A 24,233-nucleotide genomic window follows, 5' to 3' on the forward strand; every position below is an offset into this window, starting at 1 on the left:
CTGACGAGAGATCTTCAAGATGCGATCGTCACCAACATAATAAAATTTTCTGTAGCGATATTTCGTCAGCATCTTCATGGTGTACATTCAATTTAAATTACACTTGGTTCTATTTTTTTTTCTTATGTCTTATTCACTTTTGTCTGAAACCTGTTTATATAATTTTTCATTTTAAATTTTATTGTGAGCTATACTGTGTCGCAGGGCAAACCTAAAATATTGGGTCAGACTACTAAATTAAATTAAATAAATAAAAGGATGAGTTAATTAATAAATAAACAAATAAATAAGTGAATAAATAAAAATAAATATATACACAAATAAATAAACATACAAATAGACAAAAATGAAAAATAGGTAAATTCATAAACAGATAAACGGACACAAAGAGACAAATAGACAAAAAAGCAAGTAAATAATTAAATAAATAAGTAAATGAAATAAACTAAGAAAAAATGAATAAATAAGTAAATAAGTAAGGCAATAAATAACTAAATGAATTAGTAAATAAATAAATAAATAAAAGTAAATAATTCAATCAATGAACCAACTAATTATTCATTCATCGTTAACTCATTTAATTAATATTTTATCCATTCACCTACCTATTCACTCTTTAATGCATTTACAGATGCATTCATATAATGATATCTTTAATTCAGCCACGTGCATAATAGAGTAGGCAGGACAGTGTTTGTTTAACGGTTTGTAATTGGTTTCCATGATAAGTGGCATACATGCTCAATAAATATAAACTACTACAATTTATATAAACAGTGAATCTATTTGTAATTGCATTATGATTACATTACTTTCGGTCCAATGAAGTAAGAATTGTGATGTAAAACCTACTAAAAAGTATAGCTTCTTGATGGCATAATTAATAAAAATTGAAAGTCCCAGGCTTGCTTAGTATGCTGTAATTGAAGATTCGATGTCATCAGAGGCCTGTAGCAGAATTTTGGTGGCTATGTAGTGGATTCCGTATTTCAATAACAATTGTGCGCATTGGATATCTTCCACATTACCTAGTCTAGTGGTTACCACGCTTGCTCTTATATAATAAATTTGCGAGTTCAAACCCCTCCTAGGATGTATTTTTAAGGGTGCACACAAAATCGTGTACATTCGTCGATGTCATTGAATCTGTTCCCATTTCCATTACAGCCACCATAAACAAACGTCTCACAGCTGTTATTCTCAGCAGAATAATATGCACTCCATATTAGTGCTCTGCAGGTGCCCCTCACTTGCTGAGAGCCGCAAATCTCAGCAACGGCTGTTGAAAATACAAACAAAAACATAGTATGAAGCAATGTAATGTTTTTGAGTACCATACGTTGCTCCATAATGTCTAACAGGCGACGTAAACATTACCGGCAGAGGGGAGAGAAGTAGGCTATAATTGCTATTGAACCAATGCCAGAGGTCTCATTCAACGCTTGTCTTGAAGTTTGGGGGACGGATAGAACGCTTCAGAAAGCCCAACTTTAAATAAGCGTGGAATGAGACCTCTGTCATTGGTTCAATAGTAGGCTGACCAGATTTTTTATGGTCCAACAGGGGACATCGGCAATTTCAAGAAAAACCACAAATGCTTAGGCCTATCTAGTCACTCTCCGTTGAAATGTTGCAGAAAATACATGTAACAGTAAATACAATGATAGAATTTTGCACACTAAATTTGTAGAATATCTTAACTTTCTTAATTAAATGCATAAATAAGCCTACACGTAACTCCTATACATAATTATAACTACTAAGAATTCAATTTCAGTACTGACGCATGTATGAAAGTCTTTCACATACTATTGTACACACTGAACTCTAACACATACATTTTACAAGTACTTGTCTGAAGAATATATCTTTTTAAGGATCTGTTCATCCCCATACAGCTTCACACTAAGTTCTTCACATGATAAATGAAAGTTTGTTTTCACTTATAACAAAGCTTTAACTATATGAAGATAAATATCATAAATCCTTCAATAACTGTCTATTTCTAACCCAATGCGTAGTACAAGAAATTACATTCGGTTATACACATAAAATACAAGAAATTACATTAGGTTATACACATAAAATACAAGAAATTACATTAGGTTATACACATAAAATACAAGAAATTACATTACGTTATACACATAAAATACAAGAAATTACATTACGTTATACACATAAAATACAAGAAATTACATTACGTTATACACATAAAATACAAGAAATTACATTACGTTATACACATAAAATACAAGAAATTACATTAGGTTAGAAATAGACAGTTATTGAAGGATTTATGATATTTATCTTCATTTACATGTTAACTTGTCCGACGAACATGCCTTTTAAATAAAGCTTTAACTGTTTCCATTTTCATTCTTGACTTTTCAACAGTTCAGATTGAGTTCATTGTGGAGAAAAGTTTTCCAATTGATGGATTACTGACTGAAAGACACGTGATTAATGACACTATTTTGAGAAGGTTTTCAAATGGAATGGAATTTTTTTAGTATTGAAAAAAATCATACCACTTTTCACTTTTTTTTTTAGTTGGTTACTTAACAACACTGTATCAACTACTAGATTATTTAGCGTCGATGAGATTGGTGATAGCGAGATGAGGCCGAGGATTCGCCATAGATTGCCTGGCATTCACCTTACGGTTGGGAAAACCTCGGAAAAAAACCCAACCAGATAATCAGCCCAAGCGGGGATCAAACCCGCCCCCGAGCGCAACTTCAGACCGGCAGGCAAGCGTCTTAACTGACTGAGCTACGCCGGTGGCTTTTTACCTGTTGGTTTGTCACAAAACTCCTCATTTTTTGAACTACTTAAAAATGGACGCTGCGGCCCTACTAATGCTTCAGCGCAACACGAATGAAGGCAAAGATGCTATGTTCTTCTCAAAGAGTGCAGAATATCTTATACTGTGCTCGTTGATTCTTCTGCCTCATACTGAGAACCATTCAGAAATGTGCATGAATCGCAGCAGTTTCATCACGATACTTAAATATTTACGTGTAAAATGTTATTGAAACAAAATCAAAACTTCTGGGAACAAAATTAATTTCCTGGGGCAAAAACTGGGACAGCAACTCAAAACCGGGGACGTCTGGTCAGCATAATCAATAACAATTTTTATTCTTCTCTCCCTCTTACGGAAATGTTTACATTGCATGCCAGGTATTATGAAATGAAGTATAGTTTCATTTTATTCCTGTCTGTAACCTGTGTATGTTTAATACTCAGTAAAGGTGCACAAAACACTCCACTACTTTACTACTCCTGAATTATCGAATTAATATATGTAGTAATTTGTAGAAAAGAAGAAGATACATTAAATGTGACCTATGAAAAATAATTATACATGATTCTTTCCCTGACGATGTGTTACGTTAAAAGCAAAGCACATTTATTATTTATCAGAGGATTAATAATTTTATTACGTGATACAAAGCAGATCTCCATCCAGCCTCTGTTATTGTAAGCTGTTACAAGAAGTAGTTCAGTGATTTATGTTAATATATTTATTTGGGACCTAAAAATAAATGAAAAGAAGTCCAAAGTATTGATGTATGAAAAGGGGGATATTCGGAGTAAAAAAGGGATATAAATGGGATACCTATTGAATGCGTTTCCAGATTGATGCACCTAGGAGTAGTAACAGGGGAAATTGGAAATGGCAAAATGAAATAGCGATAAATAAAGGAAAGAAGTAGTAGATAAATGTTTAAATAAGTGGCCGAATTGGGGAGTGAAGGAGTTTCTAAATGTGTATAGGGCATTAATAGAATCGAAAATATTGTATAACGTTGAAATATGGAGCAGCAGGGAGACTAGTATAAATATCGATGAATTAAGAGCTAAATTGTGCTAAAAATTTCTAGGTGTATCATGGAACGCGTTAAATTTGGTAGCGAGATTGGAGATGGGGATGGATAGTAGTCTAGATATAATCCTGGAAAGGAAAATAAAATATTTATGTAACATTATACTGAGGGATAATACGTCGATTAAAAAAAATGTATTGCATTTCTAGATAAAACTGAAATAAAATCGAACTGGTTAAAAGAAATACAATCAGAAGTATAGGCCAGTTACTTTATAGTGACAGCTCTGGCCTGGTGACGCAGTGGTTTGGGCGAGTTCACTGTTTGTTCGAAGGGGTGTTCATTTTAGTCTTCCCCTGGCTGCGTTAGCGGTCACATGTCGGGAGCGTTAGTGTGGGCGTACAGTCGCGCTAAGGACGTAATCGCCACCACTGTCTTGTATATTGCAATTTAGTGTGTTTGTTACGTACATTTCATTTAGTTACTTAAATAGTTATAGTGCTTCTGTTTTGTATTGTATAGTATGTACTATTTGTTGTCTACATTCACTGCTATTTTCTGATTGTGAAAATGCTGCCTGTTAGAGACAAACTAAAAGTTCAGGTATTGCATTCGCAGTTGCGAGAAGTCGTGAGCAACGTGTAGCGCTTTATGAAGATAGCGTTGGAAGAAAAAACGTAGTAAATGTTGGAAAACTTGTAGCAAAGGTTACCGCTGTGTCTGAGAGCTGTGTTAGCCAAATAATAAGGGAGACTAAAGACATTGATGATCGGCGCTAAAATTAACTGTGGTCAACTTTAATGAAGCTGTCATACGACGAACCAAAGCACGAGTTCTATATTTCACAGAAACAGCGGCCCACACTTAAAAAAATATATATATATTATTGAAATTGAAAGACTATCGACTTTCAGGGAGGTATTTCGACTTTGAGGAAAGTTATTTTGAAATTAGGATTTCATTGAAACAAAAAGACAAAATAATCGCCAAATTCTGGTGGAGCATCACAACATTAGGGCCAAAAGTTTGCAGTATTTGAGGAAAATAAAGAAGTACATAGAAGAAGGCCGCTCCATCTTTTACATGGATGATGATGATGATGGGAAAGGTAACAGTAAAGCACTTATGAAAATTACCGGTATTTCCGCATGAGTATAGTTCATTGTTAATTATTAGTGATTAACTGTTAAATATAGTGATTCGATTGCTGCTCACTGTATTTCCACATTAGTGTTTATTAGTGACTATTGTTCCAGAGTATGAAGTGAACACAGTGACAGGAGTTCAAAATTATGCAGACGCTGCAAAGTGTGAGAGAGAAACGTGAAACTTCATTTCTAATATGACTGTATTTCCCTTCATCCAGAAAACACTAGCTCCGTCTCGAATCGGTCTCCCTCCCACAGTCGAACCTTCTCCTCTCTCGAGTCGATGAGCTGTCACCATAAAGTAACTGGCCTGTAAACATATTAGGTCTAAATTGATTATGGAAAGAAATAGAGACTCTAAATGCCAAGATTATTGGGGAAACTATAAAAGATAGAGAATACGAAATCTCAAAACAGGAGGTATTTTACTAATGTAACGAACTTGGATTCACTGAGGTATTATAGAGAAATGAAGAGTTTCTGGGAACAGGAAGAGTATATCACATTAAACACAAGAGAAGTGAGAGTAGGATTAGCCTGGTGGAGATTAGGTATTTGGAGACTCACTAATGGAAGAGGTAATGTGGGTAAGGATATTTGTCTCCTACGCGGTGTTTTGAAGATGCAATCCATATACTGTACTTCTAAAATGCACAGCAACAAATTACCTGAGAATTAGCGGAATAGAAAACAGCTACATTTTTTTAAGATGAATGAGAAAATAGCTTCATAAATCTAAGTGGGTCGTTGAACATTAACAAGCTTAATAATTTAGGTAAAGTTTCTGTTCAGAATCAAAATTAGATGGGAAAAGAAGATGAAGGAACTATGTGAAGACATATTATAATGTGAGAATCCTTCGCTCTACAAAATATATTAGTTAAGGAGTAACCAAATTAGTAATCTGTTAATAGTGAAACGATGAATTGGAATAACAATAATAATCATAAAAGATTTAAGAATAGTAAATACAGTGAAGAGTGAGTCTATTATGACTAAGTATAGGATAAGAACAGTAAGTTAAAGTGTGATATTTTAGTATTGACAGTATAGTAGATGCACAGTATTAAATAGTACTAAACTGTTATTAGCAGAGTTGTTAAATGAAGAAGTTGTTCATAGTATTAGTGAAACTATTAAAATTATGTTATATTTGTATTTGATAATTATGAGAATGACAGATTTGAACTGCAATGCATCAAACCCGCCATGTCCAGACAAGATAAATGAATGAATGAATGAATGAATGAATGAATGAATGAATGAATGAATGAATGAATGAATGAATGAATGAATGAATGAATGAATAAATAATAAATAAATAATAAATAAATAAGTGACTAAGTAAGTAAATAAATAAATAAATAAATAAATAAATGTAAAAATTCCAAATTACCAATACATATGACAACATAAATTATAAAACTTTAAAATCTAGACGATTAACAAATAGTCCAATTTTACTCTATAAGACTGTTAACGGTATAGTGATTTTCTTAAATTCCTTCAGTTTAATGTAAAAAGAACAGAATTGGTCATAGGCAACCTTCTGTTATTCCAATTCCTAGAATTGTTTTCTTCAATAACTCTCCATTGTTTGTTATGTGTAATACTTACAACTCTCTGTCTTTAAACTGTGATCCTCAATTAGATTTCAGTTTAACAGTTAAAACATGTCATACAATATTAAAAAGAATTGTATTTCCTTAGATATTTAAATTATGAACAAGTGTATTATAAAGTTCCTTACTCTAGTTTTTAAATAATTTTGCATTATTTTATTGACATTTGGCACTATATTAACTGCAATATTATATTCTAGCATCTATTACCGGTATGTATTTTCTTTATTTCGTTTTTTCTTGTGTATTTTGTATATGTATCAATGTAAGCCACCTATAATTGGAAGCCTGCTTCTGTTGGTGGTGCATTTAAATAAAAATAAATAAATAAATATAAATATATATTAAGTATCTGTTTAACATTTTTCTATTAAAATACAATAGGTCTACAGTACCTACTATCACTTCTTCATTTACTAATCTAATATAATTTATTTTTCTAACTAATTTCCCATCAAAACATCATATTACAATTATCGTATTATAATATGCTACTCATATCGTAAATAACTTTATGCTCGACCATGCCGAAATGTAGTAATTATACACCTGATAGCAGCCCTTTAATGGACCTCATTAAAGTTCAGGTGTTCCACCAATCAGAAAACACCATTGTAGCAATATGAAAGCGTAAGTATCGATTATTTTCGGATATGCAATCGAAAGACAACTAGCGAAACGTTACGGAGGCTGGAAATCCAATACTCTCGCAGAAGTTTATGTTCTGTTACTATAATAATTAGCGTTAATTGTAAATAATATTCAAATAAATTCAATTTGTCATCTCGTTTTTCAATGTCTAAATCAATTTCAAGGTTATATCAAGATTAATGTTCATTTTACTCTCTAGATTATATCAAGGTCAATAACATTTGTTCCTCGGAAAAAATCAGTACTTTCGCGTCTGCACACATCTCACAATTTACGAGATATTGCACAAGGTCAGTTCCACTCCCCAGTCAGATAATAACATGAATACTTATGAATAATTTCAAGTTATAAATATGATCGAGCATAAAAAGTCGTATGAAACTTGCCTATAATGGTAATTAAGACGTTCGTATGAAAATTATGAAACTCGCTTGCGCTCGTTTCATAAACATACTCGCGTCTTAATTACTACCATTATAGGCTCGTTGCATAATGTACTATTACTATTAACTATCTGTATTGTGTTTTATTGTCATTATAATAATTTTCCTTTCATTTTTTACATTATTAAACTAATATTTTTGAGTAGTGTTATTATGTGTGCCACTGGTTTTCCGTAGTTTTCCTATTTTACTCGAGTGTCACTCGCACAGTGCAAGAGATCGGAACCCTTCTCTCGCAAGGACTGCGGCAGTCCCATTCGATGTGCAAGGTTTTAAACAATTTTCGGCGTTCCTGATCAGTTACTGTTCTGTCACGATTCTCCTCCCTCATGTGGTAGCTATTAGGTTACGTCCATTCCGGCTTTACCCTTCAAAATTATGAAAAGTTCCTTTAGTTGATCAGCGAAAATCGAAGTGAGACAGGTGGTCAACTGGCTTGGAGCTCACATATTCAATTTTTCTCAGCCCTAATATGGCTTCCATAGCTTTAAAAGTCTCTCTTTCCATTTTCCCATTGGCAATGACAATTGTTTTCCGTGTTCGGAGTGAACCCTAAAAGAAATGGGCCATGAACCTACATCTTCTTCTTACATTAATTTCAGTACTGTGCAAATTAATTCCACCCGGTCAGCTCGTCCTTGCAAGGACGCCTGTTCGCGTAACTTTTAAATGTTACCTCTCCCATTTTCCCTTATTTCATTTATTTATTTATTCATTCATTCATTCATTCATTCATTCATTCATTCATTCATTCATTCATTCATTCATTCATTAACTCATTCCATTTTATTAATTCATTCCACAAGATCCATTTCGCTCTATTTTCTATCTAATTTATTTGCTATGATGCATTTAGTATATTTTATAGTGTTTGTAGTAGTTAGTTCTGGTTGAGTGGAACAGAAGACCTGGAGGCCTTAACGTTAGCAGACGAATAAATAAATATACGATTAAATCTGAAATATAAAAAAAAAGATAAAAAAATAACCTATAAACTTGGACAGCTGCAGTTCAAAGTCCTATGGTGAAACACCAGAAACCATAAATGGGAATTTTTGGCCTTTATGCTTAAAAAAGTAATTTTATTCGAAGAAGTATTTATAGGCAATTCGGTATCTCGTGAAACTTGCTTGCGTGTCAGGGGAAGAAGAAGGTAGACTCAGAAGCTTCTCTCCCTCAGCTACACTCATAGCAAGCGAGATCGCTTACCCCCACCATAATGTTCCTACTATATGCTATGGCGCACGCAACCATATTGGTTTCACGAGATAACGAATAACCTATAGGCCTACTTCAAATTCTTTTGAACCAAGGTTCCGTCGTCAATATTTTTAATCTATTATTTAACGACGCTGTATCAACTACGAAGTTATCCAGCGTCGATGAAATTGGTGACCCGCAATGATATTTATTTAGTTATTTATTTATTTATTTATTTATTTATTTATTTATTTATTTATTTATTTATTTATTTATTTATTTATTTATTTATTTATTCTGGTGTAGTTAAGGCCATCAGGCCTTCTCTTCCACACCACCAGAAATACAAATACAATAATAGAAATAAGGACACCAAAAAACTATAAACAAAGTAAAGCTACACAAAAATATACATAGGTTGCAGTCACACAAAATTTAAATGAGTGATTAAGTATCATAATTAATTGTATCCTAACTAATTAACTAACATAAACAAGAAACTTGCAATTTTAATCTAGATTAAAAAAAAAGAAGAAAAAACACACAAATCAATACTTCTAGCAATACCTAAAAAGCATTAGGCCTAAATAAGACAATATTTTCCAATTTAATTTTGAATTGTGATAAAGTCCGGCAGTCCCTGAAGTCATTAGGTAACGAATTCCAGATGCGAGGTATTTCTACAATATAGGAGGATGAGTATAAAGACGTTCTATGATGAGGGATAGAAAGAAGTGCTTGATGACGGTTTCGAAGAGTTGTAAGAAATTGAAAGTGCGATAACAGATAATTCGGAGTAGAAGTATACATGATTCTGAACAGAAGAGACAGTGAATGTATTGTTCTTCGTTCCTTCAGACGCACCCATGAAAGTAACTGGAGGGAGGGTGTTATATGGTCAAATTTACGAGTATTGCAGATGAATCGTATGCACACATTATGAACACGTTGTAGTCTCTCAGCTAAGAGTGAACTTACATTAGTTAGTAAGGAATCGCAGTAATCAAAATGGGGTATTACAAGCGTCTGAATAAGATTCTTTTTTAGACTAAGTGGTAGAAATTCTTTCATATGAAACAAGGAGTGAAGTTAAGAAAATATTGGCGAACTGAGTCCAAGGGTTGCCTTACGCCTGCCTTACATTCAATAAAATTTACATTTGGGAAAACCTGAACTGGATTCGAACCCTTGTCCAAACGCAAACGCGCTACCTCCTGAACTACGGCGGTGGAAAGTAATACACAGGTTGATGGCGTTACCTACTGTTAAACTTCCGTTCATCATTTCTTCCAGTGCATCCTTCAGTAGGCAATTTCTTCTATTCCTTGTTTAAATAAATCTAAATGACTGCACTAAAAGTAAAGTTTGTTTTTACCGGATCTTTCTCTGCATGTACTTTTAATTCCTCTGTAATACAGAAATCTGCGTTATACATTATTTTCAACTGAAGGATCATCAAATAGGATCTGGGAATTTAAGTAGTCGTCATTGATTCAAATGACTGCACAAGTAAAAAGAACAGAGAAGAAATAAAACAATGATATATATTGCGTGTCTAGATATTTGTCACTAAAATAAAGTTGGAATATTGTGCCCCATTCGACTGTTAAGGAAAATTGCGTGCCTGGAGTTTAATTCCAATTCCAGTTAAATAGAATGTTATCCTCATGGCACCAATTTAAGTCTGCTTGCAGCCCACTGTCATGAGTTCAGCGGTCGTCAGCACTCGCTGAAATGTGCAACGGGTAAGCGGTGCCGTCCCGTGTGCACCGTCGTGCAGCAGGAAGAGATAGAGAGCATACCCGCTAGCAACTACGAGTGCACTATGGTGCACTGCGTTTTCCGCTAGCCCCAGGGGTGCTCTGCGCTGACGACCCCTGGTCTAGGGCATGCCAGTGTGGTGTGGTGTGTTGTGTTGATTCATAATAATCAAAATTTGTTTGAAAAGACGACTGGATTATTTAACAAATTTGATCTATTCCGAATTGAATGTTTTTAGAATTAACCAAATTTATAAATACTCTTTAATGAAATTCTATCATAAAAATAGAATGAAATTTGTAGCTCAGCCACGTGATCATAATACAAGACGAAATGAAATTCTTAATTTAGTTGAACCTAAATGTTTCACATCTGCTGCTTTACTACACAGTACAAATTATGGTCCACGTCTATATAATTCGATAATAAAATTTCATCCAGAATTGACTACTTTAAGCGATGAAATTTTCAGAATCAGAATTAAAAAATTTATATGACAGACTTCCCTGTAAATATATTATGTGCCATGTATTGTAAAACAAGTTTATTTCTATCCTAAGTATATTTTTTCCATCTTATCTTGGTTACTATATCAACATGACCTGTACTAATTATACTACTAATAATAAGTTAATATTAATCCACCAATCTCAACATCGTCTCTTTTTTCACTCAGTTATTAATAGTATTATTATTACTAACTTTATTATCATCTTTATGTGACTTTTTTTCTTAAGTATTTTGTCGTATATTTATAACGGAACTGTCCCCGAACAAGAGCTTTGCTCTTTCGAGGTACTTTAATGTAATGTTTTTATGTATATGTTATTATTAAATAAATCTAAATCTAAATATGGACGGCGACGTACAGAATCCACTTCATGAACGTCTGATTAGTATTTATACAATCCTAGGTGTCAGAAAAGCTCCAAACCTCAACTTCGTTAAGTTCCACACCGGGCTGTCGATCCGTGAAAGGATAAAAAAAAAGAATGCAAAAGAGACCAGTTTGGAAACCATTGCTATAAAAAAATTGTTCAGACAAAATATCCTGGATGTTTCGAACTTTCGTTTATTTACACATTGCAATATTCTTTACATTGTTTCATTGTATTGAATCTGTTTCCATTTCCTCCACACCCACCGTACACAAAGTTCTCACACTTTTTGTTCTTAGTCGAATAGCCGAATCTTACAAAATAAGCATCACACATCCCCTTCACTAGAGGCGAAGAGCAGATCTTGGCAAGAGCTGGAAGCAGTTCAGAGAAACATTTAAATAGCAACGCTCAAAATGATATTGAAATCATTCCTTGCTTAATGATCTTTAAAATCACTCATATTAATTCATGGCTATTTTTCTGATAAGCAAATAATTCTCTAGGATAATGAGAATAATTTTACAAACAGCTACCCGTAAGACAGAAAAATATACTGTAATTTCAGATCCTCACAAATAAACTAAGAACCACGGATTTCAAAGGATAATAGGGATAATCGCCCATATTACTTTAATAATTGTCAACAAATAATAAACAATGTACGGGCTATTCCATCTCAAATCTACCGAAATATAGAGAAAATTGACCTTGCAACTTTTAAATACAATGAAACTTTTTCTGTCCGTTGACAACTGTGATACAATGCTTTGTGCAAAGTTTGAGGCATCAGAACTTCATAGTGTTTAAATTAAAAATATTTAAATTTATCGTATTTTCATAAAATTGCGGCTCCGAAACCCTTTCACCCAATGATCAAAATCATGTTTTTTTATTATGATGCTGAGAAATTAAAATTTATATTGACATGTAAACAGTTTTTCTTACTTTTTATGGAAATGGAGAAATTTAGATTTTTCTTCATTAAGACGCCTTTGCCCACGAAAAAATGTTTTTAAAATATATGATTAGATTCCGCATTGAAAGTACATATAAACACATATTTTTTACTGGTGCACCGTTGATAAGGAAGTATTGAAAATATCAAATAAATAAAATAAATAGTACGCGCGTGAACTAACCAGCTGACTGTAAGGCAGGAGCTAGCCGAGGGAAGCAAGGCCAGGAGACATAAACACGTAATGTTTCGTCTAGCTGGGCTAGCATAGCTGGGCTAGCTTTGTCACAAGTTTTCATAAACACATGAGTAAAATGACGCCCAACGCTCGCTTATCTTCAGCTCTCGGCCAGTGCATGCGGTACTGCGCCGTTCAAGTCTAGGCGTGTGAATATGATTTATTTAATACCCTCGAAACTTATTGCCGAGCCACTAAGCAAACAATGCCGAATACCTCTTAATAATGCAAGGTTTTTTTCTCAATATTTTTTACATTTTTATAAATGGTCAAAAAGCCTAAAAGTAAGTAAAATCAGATTATCTGTCTCTCTGTATATAATAAAAATAAGTATTACTTCTTATCATAACCTACCAAATGTCAGCTTCAAAATGAGCTCTCGTTCAATGTTCTGCAGTAAACGGTTCCAGAGTTCTGTGCGCTGAAAGATGCTTTTTTTTTTTTTATAAAATACGCTAAATAGGTCGCTCAATAGTACGAAAACCGTTTGACTTTCGATAGTATATTTTTGAAAATGCACTCTCCTCAGCACCTTGTATAAATAGGGGAAAAATTAGGGTATTAAAAAATGCGAGGTTTTTTACTGATCAATTTCATATGGAATATCCCGTACACTGGTATCTGGTGATACAGTTCAGTCCACTGAACAAAAAGGGTAATGAAGATTTCTTCTTACAATTTCGTTCTAATGTAAACTATATGTTCATAAAACGGTTTATAGCAGCTGATCTTAACAGTCAATAAACGTTGAACTTCGACGCTACGGAATCATTACCGTCGCGCCACACCTGATATTTCCATATATTATGTAAATACACAGAGCTCGTGGATAGAAAAATTCATCAACTCCATCTATACTCCCATTGATTGATAATGAGTGTATTACCTAGAAACAGATTTCGCTTGGTGTGGCGCCGTTCGAAATGTGACATGGACAAGTAAACAGCCCGCTTAGCGGCGATTCAACTCGTCAGCTTTCGACAATAACATCTCGCGACTTCTATATTACACTATAGATATGAGTTATTAACTTTTACCTAGCCTATAACCTATTCGGAAATAAAGCGATTTATGAGACTTCTTTCTATTTAAAAATGGGGCGGTTCATCTTCTTTTTTTTTCTGGATTATTTATTCAGATGAGTGTTGAACGCCAGGATATTTCCGTAGAAATGCAGCACAATTTCTTTTTAATATAGCCTACGTGTCACAAATGAAGGTTCGCTGTTTTGTGCACTGCATTGCAACGAACTAAATTAAACTGCACTGAATGGAAGTCAGCTGTATATTAATGCTCTATTTTTTACGTCCCTTCAGAAAGTTTTATCTGTTCATACTACGAAATAGAAAATTGCCCCAAGTTTTATACAGCGTAAATCCATTTGTAACAGTAAAAGGCCGACGGCATTTATCTGAGCGAAACCTATTTCCCAGCGGACATCTTTTAGCCTATAAGCTGTCTAATGCTTCCGGTCCTGTGACCTTTCTCGAGTTAGTTTATTTTTCTTGCTCTATTATTGACATTTACAAAAACATATATGTATGTATGTATGTATGTATGTATGTATGTATGCCTATGTATGTGTGTATGTATTTATGTATGTATGTATGTATGTATGTATGTATCAAATGCCTACCCACTTCTCTTAACGTGATTCGGGATCCGCATATTGCGGATAGATGGCAGGACTGTGACCCATTTTTCTAGTTGTACACCACTTCGGCGGGCCACACTGTACAAGATGTGTATCTGTGGAGAGATATGTCGTGTACTAGGGTAAGTGTATGTGTAAGTGTTCGTGTAAGTGTGGTGTCTGGAATGAGTGATGATGATCAGGATGAAGGGAGAAGGAAAAACCCGGTGCCGGCACGTAACCTACTCCTGTCGACTAGCACCAGGCTTAACGTCCCCGTTCGACGGACGAATCACTATCAACAGTGACCCAGCATATTGGTGCACAATTTAGTGATCAGAAGTTATGCACCGCTATCTCTCCTAATCCCGAGGTAGAAATTTTACATGAAAATCTCTGACCACGCCGGGAAGCGAACCCGGATTGGCTACTCTGTAGTTTACAAAAACATAAGACATGAACAATTTTTTCTCGGAGAACTATTTTTATTACAGTAAAATATTGTCAGACTTTCTTATTTAATGAACTGTGTTCTACAACTACATAATTTTGCAGCTTATATTTACAATGAAACAATCGAGGACGTTTCTCACTTCGTTATATATATATATATATATATATAATTATATATATATATATATAATTATATCTTCTTCTTAATATATAAAAGTGAATATAGATATGTATGTATGTATGTATGTATGTATGTATGTACATACGTACGTATGTATGTTCTCTATACAAATCTACACGTTTTGACCGAAGTGTGCCAAATTTTGCACATTTAACCCTCATAACCAGGAGAAAAACATAGGCTACATTAAAATTGTGCAAATGGACGTTAAATTAATTTTAAACAAATAAAAAATATAAATAAATACGATCATGTATAATATTAAAATACAATCTTCTATAGTCAATTGTTCTTTATTATTGTATGTTATATTCAACATCGACTTTCACGAGGCCATGGAAATCGTAACACGAAATTAAATAACATTATTGATACATTATCAAGGCCAAAACCTAGACAATTCATGCAATAAGTAAGTATCTTTACTCAATCCAGGACCGTATTATGAATTTCTCGATGCAGTTGTAGATAGTGAGCAGACTGTTTTATCCAACTGAATTCTTTGAAACCACAAGGATTGCTACTACATAATTTAATACTTAATATTGAATCACCAATAGTACTATTGCGAAATACTGACCCACCAAAATTATGCAATTCAACAAGAATTGGTGTGAAAAAACTCACCCAAAACGTAATAGAAGTGATAATATTAACTGGCAAAACGAAAGTAGAAGATGTTTTTAACCCACGCATTCCTATGATAGCCACTAACACGCCTTTCAATTTTAAGCTACTACAATTTCAGTGCGACTAGCATTTGTAATGAATATATTAAAATGAAGCTCAAGGACAGTCGCTCAAAGTTTCAGACATTCACTTAAAAACTGCGTATTTTTCACATTCTCAACTATATTTTATACAAAGGAATAGGGTAAAAGAAGATTTTACACATGTCAAAAAGCAATTCAATGATACTTTTGTCATGTTGCTAATGTAGTATGTGAATGTATGTAAGCCGGCTGAAAATAACACTGTAGTAATATTCTAAAATATACGTCTCTCGAAATATTGTTGTTCATGCTCGAAAATGTGTTACTGCGAAATTCTAACTGTATAATCACGTTATTAATGTACAGGGTGAATCAAAAGTCTGGAACCATATAAATATCTTCCATATACTTGATTTCCGATTACTATAGGTATTACCAGTATTTGCAAGACCAAATGCTCTACCAGTGGCACATTCGATTCTAGCCCTCAGCTATCTCAAAAGCCGCCATTTTGGATGCAACTTTGAAATTTTAAATGGAATGAGGGTCATGTAAGTACTCAAAATCATGTAAAATTTTCTGAAAAAATCAATGGTGCAAACCGTTTTGAGATATCTCTAATCGTTTTCAAGTTATTTAAATATAACTGTCATAATGACACAAACATTAGTCACTGCATCTACATAATATATTTTGTAACATGGTACAGTACCAAGGAGGCTTTGGGAAAGGTATTTTTATGCAATTCTGGTAATTAACTTTTCCTGCTTTACTGTGTGGTTAACCTGTGACAGTTTCAATTCATTTTTGTGATTACTTGAAGCTTTCCTATAACAAATTTCTTGATTTTCGTGATGGCATTATCGAAAGAGAAAAGAATTTATATCATTTCTTATGTATTATTATTATTAAAATACACTTAAGTCCTTGCTATATACAAATTTTTATGTGACAGGTAATAACATGCAATAAATTTCGCTTAATTTGTTATGTTTATATTTTTCTCTTTCTAAATTTGTGTCCTTCAGTCTTTGAATTCTTGTCACGTTAGGTATATTAAGTACCAAAAAATAATTATTTTAATAATAACACAAACTATGCTCAATTAAAGAAATATTATTATTATTATTATTATTATTATTATTATTATTATTATTACTACTACTACTACTATTATTATTATTATTATTATTATTATTATTATTATTATTACAACTGTTTTCACCCATCACACCCACTGCTATTGTCACCTTCTGCCACCTCAACATTCTCATTCTGATGACTTTTTTTTTTTTTGGTCTAGTTCATTTTGATGACTATTCATTTGTAAAACGAAATACTTAACCAGTAACACCCCAATTATAACCTCGTAGTTAATACAGCGTCGTTAAATAACCAACTAAAAATATAAAAAAAACACCGACAATAACAGCTAATATGGCGATGAAACAAAAGAAGACAACACTAATGCTATCTTCATGATATTTTCTAACAAGAACCGGATACGTTTGTGACTTGTACGCTTTTTGCAGAAACGTTACATTTTCAAACACTCATTTCAATGGCACGAATCCGGTTTTTGTAGAAACGTGTTACGTCCATAGATGTCGCTTGAAATTAAGTAAAGAGAACTGTACTACGCTTAAAATTGGAATTTTTGTACTTGTCTGGTTTTTGCTATCAACCCTTCAATTGCTATTGAACCAATTGCAGAGGTCTCATTCCACGTTTATCTTGAAGTTAGACGGTCTGAAGCGTTCTACCCCCGCCCAACTTCAAAACAAGCGTGGAATGAGACCTCTGTTATTGGTTCAATAGCAATTATACTTCCCTTCTCCTATTCTGGCAATGTTTACAACTTCTGTCAAATATTATAGAACGAAGTATAGAGACATCATCAATTTTTATTGTACCTCAGCTTTTGAATGTACTTCACTCCCACCCCCTCTACAAATAAACTCCACACAGAACCAAGGCCGCGTATGCAGTCGAAGTCGCCTTACGGTCATAGTAAACAGTACAGAGTTAGTGAATATAGTACGTTCCAGAAATGTGTTCGCGTTTTCCAGTGACGAAAGAGCTTTCAATATTGAATCATATTTTCGCACAGGTTTGCCTACGTCGCATCCCGGTTTCCCCCACCCGCTTCTGCTCGCCCCTTTGTAAAGGCTAGTGGCTGGGCTGTCTTAACTCTTTTCTGAAGTATAATGGATTTTATGCGCTCTGTAAACATTCTTCTGGTTTCCAACTAACTTTGGCAAGATCTGTAGCACTCCAGGTCGTTATTGAATCGGTTGCTAGAGACGGCGCACGTATTGGCCCTCTGCATCTTACAGGTCTTGGATGAGGGTTCGTAGTACCAGTACCTCCTTTCAGACTGGCTCAGACACTCTCCCTCCTGCGGCTGCTCTACGCATTTTTCTGCAACATGGTACATGTAATTGTGTTAGTTCAAATTATCACAGAGGGAATTATGGATAGTAGTTGATTCAGCGTCGTTAAATAACCAAGGGAAAAAAAGGAACAATGGTCGCATGAGTTCAGTAGTCCGTGAGTTGCGTGCAGGAACTAAAAGCAAACATATTTAACACACTACAGTAACTTAATAAACAAATCATTTTAAAATTAAGATAAAATGCAGACCAGTTTGAGAAAACATTTTATTTCGTTTTGCTCTATGATTCCAGTCTCTCTCCTCCCATTAAAATAGATTAGATGGTTCGTTCGGCTAAACCAGTGGTGACCAAAACTCGAACGGTAGTAATTACACGCGAAAAACAGTCTAAGAAGTAAGGAGACGGGGTAGAGGTACATGGCAGGAAAACTACAACCAGTGGTGGTTCGTGCACCAACATTGATTTCTTCATCATCTCCTCGAATAAAAAGCAAGCTTTGATGTATCAGTAATGTAACTCTTGTCATCAAGAACCAATAAAAAATATATACAAATTTTCTTGCTTTTTTTTTTTTTAATATTCCTCAATGAACACAAACAGAAATTTCCTGAATTCTCTTCTGGATATTTAGTCGAGAAATGCGCAGTTTTTCAAAATTAATTACCAACCTTCATTGGACAAATTATTTCAGACACCTTGATCATTACGCTTTTATAAAACTCTCATTCGTTGGAAGGCTTAAGGGAACGAGCTATTTCGTTCGCACTAGATACTTGGCTTTCTTACATTTAGTCATTTGAATGGAGCCGCCATTTTCAGTCGACTATCTATGCAGGAAACAAATGACGATCGCAAAGCATGTTTTATAGTACCGTAAAGAATTTTCAGTTTGAAATGTTTGCAAACAATGAAACAAATGCCAGGGAAGTGTAAAAACAAATAAATGCTAGGGAAGTGATAAAAATAAACAAATGCCGGAGAAGTGATAAAATTCTAGCGATGAACAGCCGTGATTGGTTGAAACACGTTCTTTCGTACCGTTTTATTGGTCACAAGTAGTATGACGCAGTATAAGCGTAATAGTCGTTGAAATAACACTGAAGAAGAGAAACTGAAATTACTGACTGTATAAAATAAAGTAAAATATAGTAATTAATTACATTAAAGTTACTTGTACCTTGAGCATCAACATTCTCTGCTACGGCGTACAGTGTCAACAGAATCAAGGCTGAAACTGACAACTTCGTATGCGCCATTATGATAAAGATGCAATCCTGAAACAGAAGTAATATTAGTTTACGTAAAAATTCACAAATCCCATTTTGATTTCCATGTATTCTGTATTAATTTTTTCTTGTATTTAAACTTCCTTTCTCCTTAATTTTACCGCATCTTTCTTCATTCCTTGCTTACCTTTATTCCTTATTTTTACATTTCTGTAGTTCACTTGATGTTCAGTTTTAATTTCTTACTTTCAGTCTGTCTTTCATTACGTCTTTCTCCCTTCCTTCCTTACATAATCTCCCATTTAACTCTATTTTCTTCCAAACTTTCTTCAGTCTATTTTATTTCCTTCATTTCTTCTATTCGAATTGCCTAATTCATTATTCCTTTATATTTTATCTCTTTATTATATTTTCTTCTCTTAGTTTTTCAGCCCCTTCATTTCTTCGATATATTCTTTCTTCTTTTCTTTAATTCAATCTATATTCGTGTTTACTTCTGTAGTTATTGTATTTCTAAACTTTTACTTCAATTATTTATCAGTTTCTTGATATTTTCAGGTTCCTTTCATTTCATAATTTACAGTAGTGGGTACAGTGAGACACAAAATATTAAGACATATGTATGCAAGTGATAATTGAAGTATTTTAAAATCAAGTGCAATAGAAATAGACATTAAAACATGGAGTTTAATAATACATAAACAAAAATGTTAATAGATAAAGGACATAATATACAATACGTGTTTGTCAAAAAAATGCAAATGTCTCACTGTTCCCATTCAGGAGGGTACAGTGAAACACCACAGTGTCTATTAACGGACACTGAAATGATTTACATTTATTTCAAAAGAAAACAAAAACTTGCTGTCTCTTTATCTTGACATGTTCTGTAGGCTTATTTAGAATCATTTTGATGTCTGACTTCGAAACCATTGAAACATCTGGAACATTTGGAAAAGTGAATTTTCCATGACATTTCAAACCTTTGCGAAAAAATGAAATGAATTTTTGGTGACAACAAAGCTTATAATTATAAGAATTTAATGTAATTCTGTATTATTTTTTAACATTTTCTTAAATTTTGTGAATAATTTATTTATGAAACCATTAAAATGTAATGTATCCATTATTTTAAGCTACAGTTCCTACATTGGTTAATAGTATGTTCATTTTTAATGTTAGTTACTGGTAAATGTAATATAATTACAGTTTGTTTTTGCAAATCATTGGTACATGGCGATAGTGAGACGTCTCAGTGTACCCTTCAATGGCATGTCTCACTGTTCCCTTTACGCATAGATCATTTAAAAATGACGCCATCACTTCAAAATTAAAACAGGAAAGACGAAACTTTGCCAAACATAATCTCAAATACCATAGTATTAGGTAATAAAACATTCATATTTATATCTTATTTGTATATCCAATATAACCTTCATTAAACACAAGCCAACATTTTACTTCTAGAGTGAAAAATTACGAATTATTTTTTCATCACTCACATAACTAGAATCAAGTCGAGTATGAAAATACTGTTACTTTACTCATGCAACATATAACTCCACTGTTACCAACATCTCAACATCAAAATGTACCATGTAATAAAAAAAAATGTCTCACCGTTCTCCCTGTCTTACTGTATCCAGTTCTCCCATATGGGCCAAAATAAACAGTACTGAAATTATAGCTCATCTGCTGTCCACGTTTCACTAGCAACGAAGAATTTATTTATTGTATACAATAGTTTGACATATTGTGAATACAGTGTTGTGTTGATTTCTGCAATTATGGTTCTCACAACAGAGGAGAAGGTATTTATTGTCGAGCATTATTTCCGGTCATACGGAGTACTGAAATTACAAACATACTCTGAAAATAAAGGTAAGTCATTATAACATGCAAGGCGAAATAAAACTGATCCCGTATGACGGAACTTCTCGATGACAGCTAACATTGTTGTGTTATTTGGTGCCGCATTGTTAAATCGCTCCTGGTACTGCTCTTAACGTCGTGCAAGCTCGGCCCATTCTGACGCCCCACTCCGTATGACCGGAAATAATGCTCGACAATGAACACCTCCTCTGTTGTGAGAACCACAATTGCAGAAATCAACACAACACTGAAATCACAATATGTAAAACTATTGGATACAATAAATAAATAAATAATTACTTCGTTTTTAGGAAAACGTGGACAGCAGATGAGCGATAATTTCAGTACAGTTTATTTTAGCGCATACCGTATTTACTTATTTATTTAGTAGATTTATTTTTACTGGCCTTCTCTTCCACTCAATAAATAAATAAATAAATAAATAAATAAATAAATAAATAAATAAATAAATAAATAATAAACAATAAAAAAATTAAGAACAACAGCACATATAAAAATGGCATAAATTCATGAACAATATGCAATTAATAATAATAATAATAATAATAATAATAATAATAATAATAATATGAAAATAAGTCTAGTTACATGTAATTCTAAGCATCAAACAATTACAATAATGTGAATCGAAGTAATTGTTAAAATAATAAAGAAAATTTATATATAGTGGAACTCCACAAATGGACGCTCACTCTCATATACTTCACTATACAAGGTAAGTCAACGCACCCTGTCCCGCGCTGCACAGGGCTAACCAGTTGAACCAGTGCAGTAGTGTGCAGATATAGCTACCTTATTTTATTTCAAAGAGTGCAGTTCGGTGGCTCCTTTGAACACCCACTTACAGATTTATGACTTCCTACACAAACAACTCTGACAATTCCATCCTGTCCCTTCGTCCCAATATTGCACACTTGCCACAATCCTGGTGACCTTCGAAATTATGCAGTAAAACTGACGGGATTCTTGGAATTCGGAAAAAATGCGGCAACTCTGCCTCCACGTGGATTTGACGGGAGCCTGTCAATTCTTCTGAAGAGGGTTGTGATTGGTTATTGACAGGAGAAGACAAGGTTTCCGTCACAGTAAGGAAGACATTTATTTATGAAAACCAATTAGTAGGGGGCAGTAGAAGGTCTGTCGGCAAAGTCCTTTCTATGAAACTGCACTCCATGAAATAAAATAAGGTATGCTCGTACACGTTGGCAGTAAGGCAGGGAACAAAAAATGTGTACTTATGTTGAAGCAGAAGCTACAACTATTGGAATGGTTTGAAAAAGGTGAATCAATCAGAGCTATCCCTCAAGAATTTGACATTTCGATCAGAACATTGCATAGAATAAAACAAAATTCATCTAATTACGAAGCATTCTGTAGTATTATAAGAAACTTTGTTATTATGAGTTGATTGTAGGATGGAAACACAGCTTATTTTGTGTATTTCCTAAATTTAATCAATAGAGATGATTTATGTTCTCCCTTGAAGGGTATACACCATTTTAAAATAATTTAATACACAAACACAACTATTACATGAAATGCTCAATAATTTTTTGTAGCTTTATTCTCTTCGGCTCTAATCAACAATAATAAAAAAGCAGGTTACCAGGCGACGATAGAAAAGAAAAGATGCGAAAACAAATGAATGTGGTGTATAAACAATTGAATGCTCTTTCAAATTCAAGTATAAAAATATAGGGGTGCCATTTGAAATTCCAAAGTGGGAGTGGCGGGGGGGTGGGAGGTGAAGTATAAAATGCAATTAAGCCTTGTTTAAGACTTTCCCCTTGATATCTAAATTTACGTGTTTTTTTTTTGGTTTAAATTGAATTCAATTTAATTAACTAGTTATTTAGAGTGGGAAGTTTTGGAATGAAAGCCCCGTATGCAGATATATTTAGAGAGGTTTTCGTCCAGAAGTTTGTTTTATGTTTCATGTATACATATATGCATGTACTTAATCACAGATTTGTTTTGTTATATATTTTGCTTATACTACAATATATTATTTAAAATTATGTACGTTAATTATTTATGTTTCGGTCCGCACGCCAAAAAAATATTGTACAGCCCTTATGTTTACCAAAGTCCGCAGTACTCCGTAGAAAGACAGCGTTCGTACCTCGTCTCGCACACGGACCATTGCTGTGTCTATTTGTGGAGTTCCACTGTATTAAAAAATCATATATTATAAAAAAAATATATTTTAGGAAAGCTCACCGTCTAAGCAGTCTACCTGACAGCCAGGTTTTGAAATGAGTAAATGTCTGACAGCCTCTTCCAATAACGAGAAATTGAAACGGTGAATGATGAGTATCGGGAAGTGTTATGATCCGCAGTTTCAATTTCTCGTTATTGGAACTCCCTATAGATCTATTATTTTCTATACTTTCTCGTCTTTCTAAATTCCAAATCTGAACAGCTCTCAAATATATGAAACCTCTTATTCTAAATTTAAGACATTAGGTTGGTTTTACCTTTCTTTTTTTGCGACGCTGTATCAACTACGAGGTTATTTAGCGTCGACAGAATTGGTTATAAGAAGATATTTGGCGAGATGAGGCCGAGGATTCGCCATAGATCACCTTAAATTGATACTGAAAAGTATTTCTGCAATGTTATTACTTTCTCTAGTTGCGCAATAGGAAAGTTGAAGATTTTTTATCGCTGGTTAGTTATGTTAGTAATTCTACCTGCTATTCTATAAAACAGTGTAAAAATATGAAAAACGTTTAATGTAATACCCTATCCTTAGATAAAGCGTATTAATAAATGAAACCTTGCAAGAAACTCACCTGGTGTTACTCGCAAACTTCCAGCTTCAGCAATTCACAGACGTCAACTAGTCACACACTATAGACTCGTCCGCGACCTTCAGATTGCATTGCTACCCACGTGATACATTTTAGCAAGCAAAATGACGTTCTCAATTAACTGAAGAAGCATTTCTTGGTAAACATCCTGTTACATTAATAGAAAATATTTACTTTTTTTCATAAAACCACA

At 33.6% G+C, this 24,233-nt stretch overlaps 1 protein-coding gene across 2 annotated transcripts; it reads right to left on the bottom strand.

Moving 5' to 3' along the window:
• Nucleotides 1-693: 693 nt before the first annotated feature.
• Nucleotides 694-24,233, bottom strand: LOC138702109 (inter-alpha-trypsin inhibitor-like). 2 transcript variants are annotated; one of them, XM_069829691.1, is made up of 4 exons: nucleotides 24,023-24,178; nucleotides 19,286-19,382; nucleotides 17,966-18,133; nucleotides 694-1,279 (listed from the first exon to the last, which is right to left on the bottom strand). In XM_069829691.1, the coding sequence occupies exons 2-4, from the start codon at nucleotides 19,362-19,364 to the stop codon at nucleotides 1,101-1,103; spliced, it is 426 nt and encodes a 141-aa protein (XP_069685792.1). In that variant the 5' UTR covers nucleotides 19,365-19,382; nucleotides 24,023-24,178; the 3' UTR covers nucleotides 694-1,100. The 2 variants fall into 2 exon arrangements, with proteins under 2 accessions (XP_069685792.1, XP_069685801.1); XM_069829700.1 differs by lacking the exon at nucleotides 694-1,279 and adding an exon at nucleotides 11,708-11,910 and having other exon boundaries at nucleotides 24,023-24,233.

Source organism: Periplaneta americana, chromosome 1 (assembly GCF_040183065.1).
Source record: "Periplaneta americana isolate PAMFEO1 chromosome 1, P.americana_PAMFEO1_priV1, whole genome shotgun sequence".
NCBI classification, from domain to species: Eukaryota; Metazoa; Arthropoda; class Insecta; order Blattodea; family Blattidae; genus Periplaneta; species Periplaneta americana.